A 17,071-nucleotide genomic window follows, 5' to 3' on the forward strand; every position below is an offset into this window, starting at 1 on the left:
CTCTCCACTAAAACACTCAGTGCAAAATATGTGCGATATCCTGGCTAATCATTTCCCATGCTCTACGACACGCACAAGCATACACTTCAGGTCATCAGTTTTAATTACCCACCATCGAGAAAGGAAGTAACAATAGTAATTATTCCAAATTGTGGATAAAGCAGAGAAATTCACATTTAATTTTGGAAGGCATTTGGAGTGTGGAGGGAGTTGGTTATTATAGGACAGTAAAGTGACCTTTCTAACTTCAAGTTTTTCTTGGGTGATCGTAACTTTTGCTTTCCAAGGCTCGCACAGATTCATTCACACACACATCTGAAAGGAAATTCCTTTGCAGAGAACGCATAAGGGAGAAACCAAATACCCTATGAAAAAAAGTTTAATTTCCAAGGGGCAAACTCATAGAACATCTTCAACTGTGCCCCAAATATGGGCATCTTCACTGATTTCCAACAAAAACCCATCTACTGCCAGTTCCATTATGGAAAACCTTTATTTTTTTTTATTTTATTAGATTTTATTTATTTATTTGACAGAGAAAGAGACAGCCAGTGAGAGAGGGAACACAGCAGGGGGAGTGGGAGAAGAAGCAGGCTCCCAGCAGAGGAGCCTGATGCGGGGCTCGATCCCAGAACGCTGGGATCACGCCCTAAGTCAAAGGCAGACACTTAACGACTGAGCCACCCAGGAGCCCCCCATTAAGGAAAACCTTTAGAACACGTGGTCCTTACTAAAGAATCATCTACCCTGCCCCGTCCCATCTTATTGGTGTGTTATGTGCCTACATCCAAGACTAAAAAGAACTAAGTATCCAAAAACAAAACAGAAATGGTCATCTCTTTCACTGATTCGAGTCCTGTTTATGATTGTCTACTTCACAGAATTGTTACAGGGACACACTAGGCCATACATGAAGAGTCTTGGAAACAGTACCTGCATCACGGGCATATATTTAATAAAAACACCAGTGATTAACTGTGTGTGTCAGCAAAAGTCCCTCATACATGTGGCACTGGGCCTTTACAAAATCCTTCCAGTGCATGATGGTATTTCATCTCCTCAGCCCAATGGTGAAGGGAGGGAGTTTTTATGATCTCCATAGAAGAAGAATCTGAGGCCTGGAGAGTCACATGACATGCCTAATGTCATAAAACCATAAATCTGAGCCTGGCAAACAAATCTTTCACCTTTAAGTCCAATGCATTCTTCTTGATAGCCCATTCTACACCACACTCGGCCTCACTGACAGGACATGGCCCCCAAATGTGTTTAAGTTTCATTCCAAAAGGGATGCAGTCAACATTTTCATTTATTGTTGCCTAGAACCAAGCAGCAGTCAGTGTTCATTTAACTGAAGATACAACAGTGAGTAGTGAAAAAGCTCCCTCAGTTCTCTGTGGCTGGACCACAAAATATTGAAGCTATAACCTCAGAATCTCTGTAATTTAGTGGATTATGACCTACCTTAGCCGTCTCAGCTTCTGCTGGTAGTCGCTTGGGGGTTCCTTTTTGGTCAGGCACCTTCTGAAAATTTTTGTTTTTAATGGATTGAGATTCAACACCTTCCCTTTCAATCTGCAGCTTGATGCCTTCTGCCCGGGCAGAGTGATCAATACCCCGTGGATTCAAGCCACAGTGGAGAGCTAGGAGAGAGGGAAAAATTTAACTCCAAACAAGTCTGACAAAGAAGGTGCCCACGACAGGCAGTATTTCATCTGACCTAAGCGGGAAGAAACAAGGCAGCAGCAAGTTCAGAGGCAGCGTTATAACTATGGGAAATCCTCTGGGAAGAAGGGAGCGTGGCGTGGGGGGCACCCTGGGCTCTTAAGTCAGAAAGACTTCAGTTCAAACCCAGAAACCATCACTTCCACGTTGTTTGACCTTGAGCAAGTTACTAATCCCCCGTCACAGATGAGAATACTGGATCAGACAACTTCGTTACTGCCTCCCACACACGAGACTCGTTCAACCCCTGCAGTTTAGCTTCTCGTCTCTGCCTCCATCTGGAGGAGCAGGCCTTCCACCACCCGCCACCCTCCCCCGGACTCTATTCAAGCATCCGCTCCAGTGCACCCTCTTGTGTTCACTGCACAACTATTTGCTGAGCACTTACTATGTGCTATTCCTGGATTAGATCCTGGAAACATGGGAAACATGAAGTTCCCTTCAAAGATGTTACAGTCCAAAAGAAGAGGCAGAAAAAAGACAAAAGGACAAGTCATTTTGAACGAGTTATTGCTACACGAAAGAGAAGGAAAGACCGAAGTGGAGGATTCCGGGGAGCTAAGCCTAGAGACTTCTGACTTTTCTTGTCTTACCCTCTCCATATGCTCTAACGTGGATACCCCCACAAATAAAATCTATAGCCCACTTTCTGAGCATGTTTATTCATTTAACAAATACTTACTGAGCCCCTCCAATGTACCTAGGATCCTCAAAGAAATAGCAATGAATGTTATGGGAACCATACATTTCCCCCTGATGACCTCCATGAATCACCAGGGGCGTGTGGAGCTGGGTCGGTCACACACACACACACACACACACACACACACACACGTGCAGTAAATTATCTCACCTCCCTGGGACCCCACCCCTTCAAATTTAATGTACTTGATCCTTTTGGCCTCAGGGCAAGAACCTTCCCTCCCTCCATCCCCCTTAGGACTCTACCTCACTGATAACCTTTCACTCAATATCTTTGGTACCCCCCCTTTCTCAGCATTCTTCCCTTTTAGCCAACTGCTGCGATTCTACAATTCTTCCCTTACTCGGCACCCCATTCAGGTCAGGGTTTCCTCCTACCTGGCTTCCGAGAGAGTATGTGACACCCAAGAGATGAGGGTAGGCTTCCCAGAAGCGAAGCAGGGGCTCCCTCCCCACTCTCCATGCTCTCCTTAACAGGAACCATCCATTCCCACACTCCAGTGGCATCAACCTGCCGTTGACACCCAAATGTTAACTGCAGCCCAGACAGATCCGTTAGGAGCTTCAGACGTAAGTGAAACTTGGAACTCAAGATCCCAATTCCAGTGTATCAACAATACCTCAAATTTAACATGTTCAAAACTGATTCTTGGCTTTTCTACCACTCCCTCCAAAAATGTCTTTTCCAGTCCTCTCCAGTTACACAGAAACCAAAGAGTCATCCTTGGCAGGGCTCTCTCCACGATTCACCACAGCCCTTCCATCCCTCGCCAGGTCCAGTAAGCTTTACGCCCACAGTGCTGCTCCAATCCCTCCACGTGGTTCCATCTGCACTGCCCTCACCCTGGTCTGAGCCACCCACGTCTCATCCACACGGCTGACTAGCCCAACTGCTCTTCCTCGCTTGAGCCCCCGAAACCCCATCTTTAAAAAAACATACAGGTCAGATCATGAGACCCTTCGGCTTAGAACTTTCTAATGGCTTCATTTTACACTTACATCGTTCAACAAGCTGTAGTATGGCCAACAAGGCCCTGAATTATTTGTCCCTTTTCCACCTTTCCAACTTCATCCCCCACATATCCCGCATTCACTCTACTCTGACCACACACTTCCTTTTCACACTTCCTACTTCTTGAACACATCAAGTTCTTTCACACTTCCAGGTTTTTATACATCATGTTTCTTTGCCTAAAATGTTCTCCCCATTCCTCACCTAACTCCTACTCATCTGTCAGGTTTTGGCTTAAAGAACACTTCTTCAGATAGGCCTTTCCTTAATCCCCTTCCTCATCCACTGCCCCACCCCATGTTGGATCATTGTGCCTAGAACAGTAAGTAACCAAATACTGAATGATCTTAAGCTACTTGTACAAAGGTCCATGTGCATGTGGTTTTATTTATATCCTTCAATATGAAAATCATCTGTGAATTTCTCTTCTAGCTAAGCTTCCTAGAGCCAAGAACCAGCCTATTTCATAGTGCACAGTAGACATTCAACATATATTAGTTCACGCCTCCCCCTTAGGCTTCGTGCTGGATCTCAAATGATTTTAATAAAAACTCGGTGAGATGAATTACATTCCTTTCACAGACAAGGGAAATGAGACTCAAGACGTAGAGTCACAAAAAGTGATGCAGGTATCTTCTGAGGACCACAAAGATCAAGCATCATTTAGGACATGGATGATTTCAAGTTTTGGATGAGCAAAACCAAAATAGATTAAACAGTAAGGAAAATTGTTAGCTTTCAGAACAGGAAGTCCAATAATGGTAAAAGTTCAGTGTTTGTGGATTTACCAGCTCAATAGGGTCATCGAGGATTCTGATTTTTCTTCCTTCATCTCTCCATTTTGCTATCCAGAACATCACCTATGTATGTCCTAAGCCTGGGTCCCCTCATGGCACCTAGAGTTACAAGCTTCTAGTTCTCATCTAGCAACAGTGACAGTGTGGTTGACCTTGTTCTCTTTCCCCTAATCCTCTTCCAAACTTTTGTTTTTTCTTATCAGCCCAAAGTGAATCACATGCCCATTAATGAACTAAAACCCTGGCAGTGAAGATTGGGTTACCCTTAAACCAGCTGACCTTTCAGCTAGAGTCAATTCCTCAAACCACACTGCAGTTATTTAAGAAGGCTGGGACAGTATAGATGTTGGAGAACCAATCACAACACCCAACTGAGGCAGTGGTAGAAAGAATTTAGTAGTGAAAATCTGTAAGAGCAGGAGGCTAATTACTGTTAATATCAAATCAGCTTCTCCATCTCCAAAGAATGGCCTATTTGTAACAAACATTCAATATGTTAAAATCATGATTATATAAAAAAAAAAAACAGTTTGCTTGTGATGGGAGATGAAAGATTAACATGGGATAGATTGGGACATTAAAGGAAGAGCAACATATAGCTTCGATCTTTCTCTCCAGCATGATGCCTGGCTCCTTCCGCCTTGAAATTCACAGCCTCGGAATACCACTGACTTGCTGGTAGCTTCTGGTACCTCCCGTTCTCCTTCCCCACAATATCAGACTCTCCTATTTCCTTCACCTTTGCTCAGGCTGTCCCTCCTCCTAGAGAGAGGTTCTACCCCACCCCAGTCTTACGTGCTCCTTTGGGGGGGCTAAAAGTCCACACACCGCATGTATCTGCTCAGACCCTCCGAAAGCCGCCTAGGGAGTTTCTGGCTACCAGAGCAAAAACCATTGGGCTATGCTTCTTCCCTGCCCACAGTACCCTGGTGCTTCATCTCTCTCACTGATCTGTACACCTCTCCTCCCACAACTACAAGTTCCTCAAGGCAGGCCCCACCCTGGGGTCACCTCCATGATCTCCACTCCCCAGTCTAGAATGTCGCACGTAATAGGCCTTTAAGAAACATTGGTTCAGCTGCTGAATGAACTAGCAATCTCTTCTCTTTCTACAACCATGCCTTAAATCAAAAGGAAACTTCTCTCTGCTGGTAAATTCCTAGCGTTTAAAATGTAAGGTAACTATAAACATGAAGCAGAATACGATGTTTTGACTTTCTACACACGTAGCCACCTTCCTCACACAAATATTTTAATCCTCCATAGCTGTTCCCTCCTTGCCTGCAAACCCAGTAGTTGATTTAGGTTTTGTGCTTGGGTTTATTTATTTAAAACCATTTCTGACAGGCTTTGCTTTGTTTTCCCTGAAATTTCATGTTCCTAATATTTACAAATCAAGCAACTTTCAAATGGCCTCTTTACAAGCTGTGACCTCCATTTCTTTGTTCATCATGTAAAAGGTGCCCCGTCTGAGTTCTCTTTTCTGTCCTCATCATTGCCCTTTCTTGTTTTCACTGAAGTTATTTACTCAATTTGATGGGCTCAGCAGCTCACAGGTCGGCTTTGAGACCCTCTTCATGCTCCCCTGGTCTTCCTGACCCCTCTGTGCTTTCCTGATTTCTAGTTACTGAATGGGCACTGCAAGCTGTCGGTGAGTGGTCTTTCCCTCAAGGGCTGCCCTCGTCATTTTCATGTTAAAGTTGCTAATACTAAGCTCTTCAAAATCAAGAATTAAAAACCAAAGTAGATTTCATAAAAATTTCTTTAAAAAATAGGGACTTTTTAAAAATTTTTGATTTTTTTACTGCAAATGTACAAGCTTTTGCATTGTTTTTGAGATGCCACAGCAAAGCTACCATCTCTTTTTCATGTGTACAATCCCATCCCCTTGTGCTCTGCTACTGGGAATGTACAACGGTGCAGCTGCTGTAACAATATATAGTGATTCCTTAAAAAAAAAAAAAAAAAAAATCAATCATAGAGATGCCTGGGTGGCTCAGTTGGTTAAGTGTCTGCCTTTGGCTCAGGTCATGATCCCAGGGTCCTGGGATCGAGTCCTACATTGGGCTCCCTGGTCAGCAGAGAGCCTGCTTCTCCCTCTGCCTGTTGCTCCCTCTGCTTGTGCTCTGACAAATAAATAAAATCTTTTAAAAAATTAATCATAGAATTACCATCTGATCTGGCAATTCAACCAAAGAATTGGAGGTAGGGACCTGAAAAAGTATTTGTATGTTCATGTTCACAGCAGCATTATTCACAATAGCCAATAGGTGGAAACAACCCCAATGTCCCCTAATGAATGGATTAAAAAAACTGTGGTACATACAACAGAATATTCAGTCCTGAGAAGAAATGAAATTCTGATAGATGCTATAGCAGGGATGAACCTTGAAGACATTGTGCTAAGTGAAATAAGCTGGTCACAAAAGGACAAATATTGTATGATTTCACTTACATGAGGTACTTAGAGTAGTCAAATTCACAGAGACCAAGTACAACAGCGGTTACCAGGGGCTGGAGGAGTGGGGGATGGGGAGTTCCTGCTTAGTACAGTTTGCTTGAGATGGAAAAGTCCTGGAGATGGATAGGGGGATAGTTGTACAACAATGTGAACACACCTAATGCTACTAAATCATATGCTTAAAGAGGGTTAAACTGATAAATTTTATATTATGTATAATCTATAGTAAACAGAATTTAAAAACAAAAACAACCCACTCCCTCTCATTTCATCCCCCCATACTGCCTCCATAAGCAGAAAGAGAAGTTCCAAAGATACTTTATTCAAAAGTTTGAGTTTTCTTCAACCAGCTCATTGTGATTTTCAAATAGAACATGTTTTCTTAAAAAAAAAAAAAAAAAAAAAAAAAGAATAGCTCAACCATACCATATTACTTTAGAATTTTCCTGGCTAGGGCATATTTTCCAAAAAGGGGCCCCAGTCTGACTGGCAGAAGAGGTGCTCATTGTTGGAAGTGAGCCCGGATCCTCCTGGACCTGACCTTGGAGAGATCCCATTCCCATGTGCCTGAGCTCACAGTAACAGACTATGAGGAAGTGCCAGGCATTCTGTCTGAAGATGAGGAGAGGACCAGGGGATGTGCTGGCGATGCATCCCACTTGCCAAGAAGCCATCCGGCTTCCAGTTCTTCTAATCCCCACCCACACCATGCTCTCCCTGCAGTGAAACAAGGCACTGAGCCTCATTCAAGCTGGAAGTTCCTTCATTTGGAGCTTTGCTGTTAACAGAGATTCTTTACAAACACTCCCAAGGTCCATTAGGTCGCTCCAGATCCTGCACCAAGAGTTTCTACCATTACACAGAAGCTGCTGGCAGCGGACGGGTTTTTTGTCTATGACTAGGAACCCCTTGAAGCAAGTGACTTCTCATTAAAGCTTTACAAACCTAGTGCCTAGCCAAGTGACTAAACTACTCTAAGTGCTCAATCATTGTTTGTAGAATAAGCAGAGGTGTGGTGGAAAGATACCAATTCAATCCTACTCACTGCCATTCCCTTCTTAAGAGAACTTACAGCTTTTACTTTTCAAAAAAGCAGATAAAAGTTGTTTCCCATCTAATTGTAGAATTCAAAGATATATTAAGCCATAGAACCACAAAACTGTTCTGAAAGGGAGTTACTTGACTGTCTTCTGCCGAAACCATCTTACTCATCTATGTGCCTTCAGAGACTAAACAGCTGGACATATTTGGCACCCAATAAATGCTGCTAAATAAACACAGGACCTTAGAAACAAAGGTACTTCAATCCTCATCATTATCTATTGAAACTGAGATAGTTTATAATTTTATGTATTGGTCTTGCTTCTAGTTAAAAGTTCCTGGAAAGCACAGCCCTTGTTATATAATATACAAATAGTAGACACTCTCCAGATACCTGCTTAATTAATGGAAGTGCCTTATTATACTCTGGATTCAAATTCAGCAGAATATTACCCTCTAGAAGTAATCTGGGCATCACAAGAGACCTCTCACTGTAGCAGCCACTTGCCAATGCTTTTCTCCTTACCCACAAAGTCACTCACTTTCCCAGCCTCCCTTGCAGCTACATGTGGCTGTGAACAGATCCCTGCCTATGGGACCTAAGCAGAAGGTTGATGTGTAAAGATGCAGTTCTGGAACTGATAGAAGAGAATGGATTTTGGTATCACCCTCCTCACCACCTCACGCCTTGAATGCAGAGGTAATATCCAGAGCTGCTTTAGATCACAAGGCTATAGACATGAAAGCCAAGAGGCTAACAGCCACATTGGCTCTACCATCACCGAGGTACTCAAACTGGTTCTTAATTACCTACATCTGGACCTGATGCTACACAAGAAAAGAAATCCTTTGCCAATGACGCCACTAAGTCAGGTCTTCTGTGACTTAAGATGAACCATTCCAAACTGACATGATTCCACCTTAACTAACAACATATAATTACTTAACTCTTCCTTAAGGATAAAAAAACCCTGAAATCCTAGCAAAATATTCTGCTCAGGGTTTCATCACTCCCATTATGACTTAGAAAGCTGAGTAAGTATGGTAATACCTTAGCAAGGAAGCTGTACATTACAAATACATGTTATCACAGGTAGGATCAATCCAGATGATACAGTAAAGACCTGATGGAAAACTTACTCATTGAGGAGACTCTGGTGCCCAGAAAAGTGCCCAGATCACTCATAAAAACTTATGCATGAATGAATGAGGATGTGTCCATGAGCATCATATCACTAATGTTTTAACATGAAAGTATACCTAGTGTTCCAGAAATGTAGGTCTCAGAAACACAAGCTTGGGTTAAACTAACGGACAGGGCACAAGGTCTCTTTGGGCAAAGAAACCTATCCAGCAGACATCTGCTAAGGCAGAGTCAGCAAACTATGGCCCAGAGGCCAAATCCAGCCCATTGCCCGTTTATGATGACATAAACAGTTTTACATTTTTAAGTGGTTGGGGAGGGGAAAACTAAAAAGATATTTTGTGATCTTCAAAAATAATATGAAATTCACATAGCAATGTTTCTAAGTTTTATTGGAACACAGCCATATATGTTGTCTATGGCCACCATTATGCTACAATGGCAGAAGTGAGTAGTTGAGGACGGCAAAAACTAAATATTCACTAGCTGCTCCTTTAAAAAAGGGTTTGCCAAGCCCTGTTCTAGGGCTCCATGTACATCCTTGCCCTGGAGGATACTGGGATCTGAGAACTGTAGCCCCCTTCACCATAACAAGGAAGAACTCCTGCGTCTCTGAGGGACTCATCTTCTACTTATTCTACATGCCCCCACTCCCAGGCAATTTAAGTAAGTTCAATTATATTTGATTTTATCATTTGGGTCAGGCTATGAGGAGACCAAATAGGATTTCCAGACCTCTCCTTGGTCAGCTAAATGTGGTATTTTATATATATATATATATATAAAAACATATATGATATATATATATAAAATATATATATATATACACACACACACACACATCATATATATATATGGTATATATGGTATATATATATATAAAATATATATATATAAAATATATATATACACACACACACAATCATATATATATATGGTATAATATATTGTATATATAAATATATACACACACACGAGTTAAATGTGGTATTCCATATATATGTATATATACACCAGCTAAATATGGTATTCCATATATATATGTATGTGTATATATATATATATATATGTATGTATATGGAATACCATAAATATGGTATTCCATATATATATGTATGTATGTATATACATACATACACACACACCATATATATATGGTATAATATATTGTATATATAAATATATACACACACACACAAGAATTAAATGTGGTATTCCATATATATGTATATATACCAGCTAAATATGGTATTCCATATATATAATATTATATATTGTCTATATAAATATACATATACACACAAGTTAAATGTGGTATTCCATATATATGTATATATACACCAGCTAAATGTGGTATTCTATATATATATATATATATATATATATATATATATATATATATATATAGACACACATGCACACCGAAGCTTAACACTTTCAAATACAGGTTGGAGTCCTTTCCTACTACCAAAAAGAATAGGGGTAACATACAAATTTCCAATAAGTCAGAGGCATTAAAAAAAAGGACATGTCTGTTCTCAACAAGTCTGTAACTGACCAGTAATAGATGGCTCTCCATCTGTCACTAAGAAGGGGGTGGACAGAAAGGTATTCTTATCATGAGGAGAGAAGGAAGCAGATATCATGAGACATGATGGGTTGAACCCCCAAAATACTCTGTCTTCAAGTCTGCCCAGTGGTAACCCTGGTAGCTACTGTGTGGCCACTGGAGCTGGGGCAGGATGACTGTCCATCCCAGCCAGATATTCCCACCACATGCAGCTGTGTCAAGACATTGCTCCCCTGAGCCCCATGAAGCACCTTCACCATGGCTCACTCATCCGGAGATGATTTCAACTTGTAAAACAGTTTGGTATAAGGGAACTTTGCTCCCCAAAGATGAAGAGTGATAACCACAGCAAACATTCACCCTTCCTACTCACGATATAGGGACTAGACAACCTAAATACAGCAGAATTAAAAATAATGCTTAACCTACGTCACCGTCAGAATGGGGAAAGGCTCTGGCCCAGCTCTAAGGCACCAACGTTAACTCCTCTCTTTCATGAGAATACAACCACAGATACAGTCAGAGGTTCTATGAAGCTTTAGACAGAGGATTCAGGTATCAGACAGGGAGAAACAGGTCGTCTACACTGGTGACTCAAACATTTTTAATCACAATACACAAGAAACGGATTCATACTGTGAATCCATGCCCAAACACATCTATGTAAATAGATGAACTGAGCCAAGTTTCATAAAACTTTATTTTTCTTTACTCTATGTGATCTATTCTGATTTTTCCTTAGGTCTTTATATTTTTAAATAAAGTAGTGCCTCTTAGATGTTTCTAAAAGATGGAATAGACATAGTTCTCTTGATTTGTCCCACTAAGAAAAAATAAAAACCCCAGACATTATATAACACAAACATAGGACAGCTTTGAAAGGCAGGGAGAAGGCAGTCCATTGAGGGACTCTAGAACTCAAGGAAAGACATGATGTCCGTTCCTTGGACTTTGTTTTCATCTACATTCCAGACTTGGAACTGATGAAGTCTACAACCTAGAAATCTCAAAGGCACAAACAAAAAATAAGACAAAAGTCTGCTTTCTCTAGCCAAATTACCACAATAGGGACAGCCTAGCAAGACAAAGTTTTAGACAATAACTGCTCTACTCAAACATCACATAAAAAAAAAAAGTAACCCAACCATCCATACCAACAAAGATTGAGTGAGAGCCTAGACTTCCACCCTCACCAGGCTGTACGAAGGTACTCCAAAACCCCCAAGAGGGTGGTGTCATACAAAGTCACATAGGGAGCCCAGACTTTCATATCTCTCAACAATTATCAAGGCCACATCCTCACCCCTGCAGTGTCAGTCGAGCAGATGTGAGGAGGCTGGACTTCCACCTCCAGCAAGCAATGAGGTGGCCCCTCCTTTTTGGGATGGTGTCAGAGGAAGCCTGGTGGAAACAGGACTTTTCACCACCACCCAATGATAATGAGGAGGCCCTAACTCTCAGGTAACATCTGGCCAAAATGGTCTTAAAGCCAGTTAAAACAAAGTTTAAATATGATTAAGTCTCATAAAATGAAAATGTCCAAATTTTGATTAAAAAAACCACACACACACACACACACACACACACACAACCTCATAACCAAGAACCAGGAAGATCTCATACTTAATGAGAAGATGCCAACACCAAGGTGACAGAGATCTCAGAACTGTCGACAAAGATTTGAAAGCAGCCATGATAAAAACCTTCAATGAGCAATTACACCTGCCACAAATGAGAAAATAGAAAGCTTCAGCCAAGAAACAAAGTTACATTATTTGCGTCATGGAACATTACATCAAAAACTAAGGATATACTGTATGGTGACTAACATAACATAATAAAAAATTATTAAAAAAAAGAAACAAAGTTGCAAAGACATAGAAGACATAAAGAACCACCAAATGGAAATGTTAGGACTAAAAAATGTAATAACCAAAATGAAAAGCTCAATGGATGGGATCAATAGCCAAATGGAAAAGACAAAGATTTCATTGCAAAAAGTAGAAGGAACTTTATCGTAAGTGGAAATGTTCTGTATCTTGCTTTGGTTACATAATACAAGAATCAAAACTCAGAACTCAACACTTAAGATTATTCAATATAAAATAGCAAGCATGTATCTTAAGAATGTAACAAAACACAATACAAACATTAGATATACTTTACTTTTAGACAGAGTTGAGAAAGGATTTTTGAATCCTGTTTTCATTCATATCCCTCCCTCCCACCCAACACAACTAACCACTGAGTCAAGTCCAAGTTCTACTTTTTTGCTGGATGTTGATTGAAATAACCTATAGAACACCGACCATATGTTCAATGAACATCAATCTCCATTTTTATCTTACTGCCCTCCTCCATCACAATGGAGGAATATTCGGCATTAACATTTTTAACAACTGTTAAGTCAACAAATGGTAGTAATGTAACTTTAAAGGACAAACATAGTACAGACTTAAAAAGTGACAATCATGAACGAAAAGGGCAAATTGAAGTGAAATTTGTGGGGGGAAAGTGGATCAGAAGGCAGAGAAGAACAGCTTTTCAAATATACAAACAACCTTGGTGAGAGAGTTAAGGAATGAGGTTATGAATAAAGATAAAAGCCAGTACTTGCAGCTTGTAACACACTTTCTGCTGGTGAGCTGACAGCAATCCCTGTCAAACAATACTAATGGAAAGAAGTAACTAATCATTTAGGAAGTCTACATATTACAGTCTGGTATTTCAGGGACGCCTGGGTGGCTCAGTCAGTTGAGCATCTGCCTTTGGCTGGGGTCATGATCCCAGAGTTCTGGGATGGAGTCCCACACTGAGTTCCTTGCTCAGCAGGGAGCCTGCTTCTCCCTCTGCCTGCCACTCCCCCTGCTTGTGCTCTGACAAAAAAAATCTTTAAAAACCAACCAACCAACCAACCAACCAACCAACAAACAACAAATCTGGTATTTCAGGAAGGGAAGAGGAGGGGATGGTACAAAGTTAACATATGCAGAGGACTTTCCATCCCTTATCACTAAGGTATTAGAAATCAGAAGGGAGGCTTTCACCGGTCTCTGGTTAGTATATCCTTCGCTGTCAGTAACTGCCTAACCATGATGCCTTAACATGTGGAACGTGTGCTGCGGGGACCGTCATAACCTCTAACCCCCCATGTCTGCAGGAGCATGTGTACATACCTGCCCCCATCCGCAATCCCTGTGGCCCAGGGAAGTGTGTGGGCTGTGCCGTTGCTGCGCCCTTGCCTGCCAGGGCCTAGCCAGCCCCCTCTCCCAGCCAGGGCTGTGGGGATGGCTCCAGCGGCTGGGGAAAGCCAAACGGCCAAAACTGAAGTTGCCTCCATTCCCATCTGGGAAGACAGGTGTCCTCACCTCTGGCTTCTTTGTCCGGTGGGCAGTGCTGGAGCCCACAGCCCCAGCAGACAGCCCTTGCCCAACAAAGCTAGAGGCCAAGCCTTGTTTGTCCCATGTGGGCCTGGAGTCGAGTGCCTGGTGTATCAGTATTTATTGCCTCCACATGTGCTGTACTCTGGACCCACTGGCCTACCACTTCTGCGCCTGGGGCTCGATACCACCATCCTCAGCAGGCCCTCCCTGGACCTAGACAGGAGAACAGTGGGACCAAAACACATAGAGCCTTCCCCTGTTAGGCTCTGGCCTAGAATGCTCAGGAACCGGAATCTGACCCTGACTGAGAGGGTGGGAGTGGGGGGAGGCGTGGGGAGGGGGAAAAAAAAAGGAAAGACAGAGATGCTAAGCAACTTGGTTAAGGAAACCAAGAAAATGGAAAAAGGGGAAATGAAAACAAGACCTCTTACATCACACACAACATTGTTCCCACCACAGCATGATACTCTGGGGAATAAGAGCTATTTTTAACCTCCTCTACATCTTAATGATTGCTTAGTTGGTAAAACCATGGGCATTGGAGTTGAATAAATCTGGCTCTATCACTGTCTAGCTGGCCTTGGGCAAATTACTTGAGCTTAGGTTAAGTTTATCTTAACTATAAAATTGGAATAATCCTAATTTTTTTTTCAAAGATTTTATTTATTTATTTGACAGAGAGAGAGAGGCGCAGCGAGAAAGGGAACACAAGCGGGGGGGTGGAAGAGGGAGAAGTGGGCTCCCTGAGGAGCAGGGAGCCCTATGCAGGGCTTGATCCCAGAATGCTGTGATCATGACCTGAGCCAAAGGCAGATGCTTAATGACTGAGCCACCCAGGCGCCCCTAAAGATTTTTTATTTATTTATTTTGACAGAGAGAGAGAGAGCACAAGCAGGGGGAGCAGCAGAGGAAGAGGGAGAAGCAGGCCGAGTACAGAGCCTGATGTAGGACTCGATCCCAGAACCCTGGCATCATGACCTGAGCCGAAGGCAGACGCTTAACCGACTGAGCCACCCAGGCGTCCCTAATCCTAACTTCTTTATGACGTTTTAGAAGAATTAAATGTATGTAAAGTGCTCAATGCTTGGCAAGTTGAGTGCATGCTCAACGAATAACTATTGCTTTAATTATTACTGCCTTTGCTCTTGTTAATATATTAATGATCTTGACTTCATCAGAAGCAACTATCTTTACCCTTCGTATACACATCTGCATGTATACACACACAATAGCTCCACAAAGGAAAAAACAAAGAGGTGAGTGATCAGGAGGACAAGGGGTCATATAAAGACTTCAGAGAAGAAAGAGATGCTTACAATTCTCCTGAAAGAGTAATCCTGGCAACTAAGAACAAATGAATATTTCAGGAAAAAATAAGTATGTGTCAAATCACAGAAACATGCAAAAGGCTTGATAGGTTCCAGTAGGACTTGATGAATGGGAGCGCTTCCCTTCCCCGAGGGGCTGGAGTTGAGAGCCGAGGCAACCTTGTTTGCTCACACTTTCTATTTAGAGTAACTTGCAGCCCCACTACTGTTTCACTTCATCTTCATAAATGTTGGTGTGTGTGTGTGTGTGTGTGTGTGTGTGTGTGAATGCACAGATACGCATAAGTCAAAGATCATAGTAGCTAAAAGGAGAGCCATAATGGAGGAAATAGATGGATCTTTATTTATGAATTGAGAATCCGCGGCTTTCAAACTTGTGACCAGAGGATGAAAAGTAGCTCAAAAGGTCAACAGGCCATTAATACATACATAACCTGCCAAAGATTAATAAAAAATGCTCCTTTGAAGTTTCTCAAGTTTACTAAGAAAACTGATAAAATGCCATCCAAGTTGGCATTACAAATTACAGCTCAATACTCTTTAAAAGTCAATCTTTAAAGCCACACTGTCCAATAAGGGAGCTCAATAGTAGCATGTGGTTCTTTTAGTTTAATTACATTTAGATGGAATTAATTTAGTTCCTCAGTTACACCAGTCACATTTCAATAGGCATTCATGGCTGTGAACACCATATTGGACAGTACAGATTACTGAACATTTCCATCACAAAGTTCTACTGGGTAGTGCAAATTTAGAAGATCAGTGTCTTTGTTCCCAATGTTAAAAATCAATTTGTCCTGTTCTGTAAATGTTACTTGGAAAAAAAAACCAAACTGAGATTGATGAAAATAATTTGACTTTTCTCTATTTTTTAAATTGTTTTTAGTCATTTAAATAACCATATGTACAGTTTGGGCATAAGGAAAAAAGATAAAATGCCATTTTAGGGGTTTTATAAAATTTTTGCTCTTTTAGAATGAACAGCACTTTCAACCTATTGCTCTTTTATGTAAGTAGATCTGAAATGTGTATAGAAGTGACTTCTTGCTTAGTTATTTCAGACAACAGTCAGATCTTTATTACCCAACCTGGTTGCTTCTGTGTTGCAGACCAGTGCTATTTTTGTTATGATTCTAGAGACCCAAGATTTTCATGGAGGGATGGAGAGATAAATCGGGAATCAGAGAAATCAGTTCTGGCAAAGCTCATAGTCTATTCAAAGAATGGCTCCCAAATGTCTACCCAGAGAGGACAGATAGAGGATGAACATTTTATTGGTCCTCAGTGAAATGGAAAACAAAAAACCAGATAGCCTCAGGAGTTTTCCACTGGCCACAGTTTTCAGTATAAAGCCCTGTCCTCTGATACTGTCTTCCCTGTATTTGTGTGTGTGTGTGTGTGTGTGTGTTAAATGCTTATCTTTTATGAAATTAGATAAGATGTATGTGCTTCTGTGCACATGAGTTTTGATGTTAGCAAAAGTTATATAAACTGTGAGCGTCCCCAATTAAAACGAATTTTTTTACTTGTCTATAAAAGCTACAGGTTTGAATACTTCTAGGTTAATGACCAAAAATAAGCAGACCAAGAGTTACATGCAGATGGCATGAGAGCAAAGGAGGCTGGGCGTAAGAGCTGCAGAGAAAGTAATGAGAGGGTTCAAAAATTGAGAAAAGGATTACTTCCAAGGATTAAGGGGAAAAAAACAAAAACCGAATAGGCAAGACTCCACAGAACTTGGTAATTCAGATAAATTCTGAAGAAAAGGCCAGGTTTGTATCCATAGATCAGGGAAGGTAGCCAAGCAGAGGGACCAATTTAAGAGAAGGTACAGATTAGGCAAGTTTGGAGCACTTACAAGGAAGAGTAAGTCATTTGAACAAAATTATGGAGATAAGACAGGAAGAT

At 41.4% G+C, this 17,071-nt stretch overlaps 1 protein-coding gene across 4 annotated transcripts in view; it reads right to left on the reverse strand.

Annotated features, from left to right (window-relative positions):
- Nucleotides 1–17,071, reverse strand: part of SAMD12 (sterile alpha motif domain containing 12) — a 372,276-nt gene that overhangs the window by 331,695 nt on the left and 23,510 nt on the right. For 3 of the 4 annotated variants that reach the window (XM_008689282.2, XM_040626173.1, XM_040626172.1), the window contains exon 2: nucleotides 1,465–1,643. The exons of the other annotated variant lie outside the window; for it this stretch is intronic. In XM_008689282.2, coding sequence (XP_008687504.1) covers nucleotides 1,465–1,643 — 179 coding nt within the window. The remainder of the gene's footprint in view (nucleotides 1–1,464; nucleotides 1,644–17,071) is intronic. 4 annotated transcript variants of the gene reach the window in all.

Source organism: Ursus maritimus, unplaced genomic scaffold, assembly GCF_017311325.1.
Source record: "Ursus maritimus isolate PB19 unplaced genomic scaffold, ASM1731132v1 scaffold_9, whole genome shotgun sequence".
NCBI classification, from domain to species: Eukaryota; Metazoa; Chordata; class Mammalia; order Carnivora; family Ursidae; genus Ursus; species Ursus maritimus.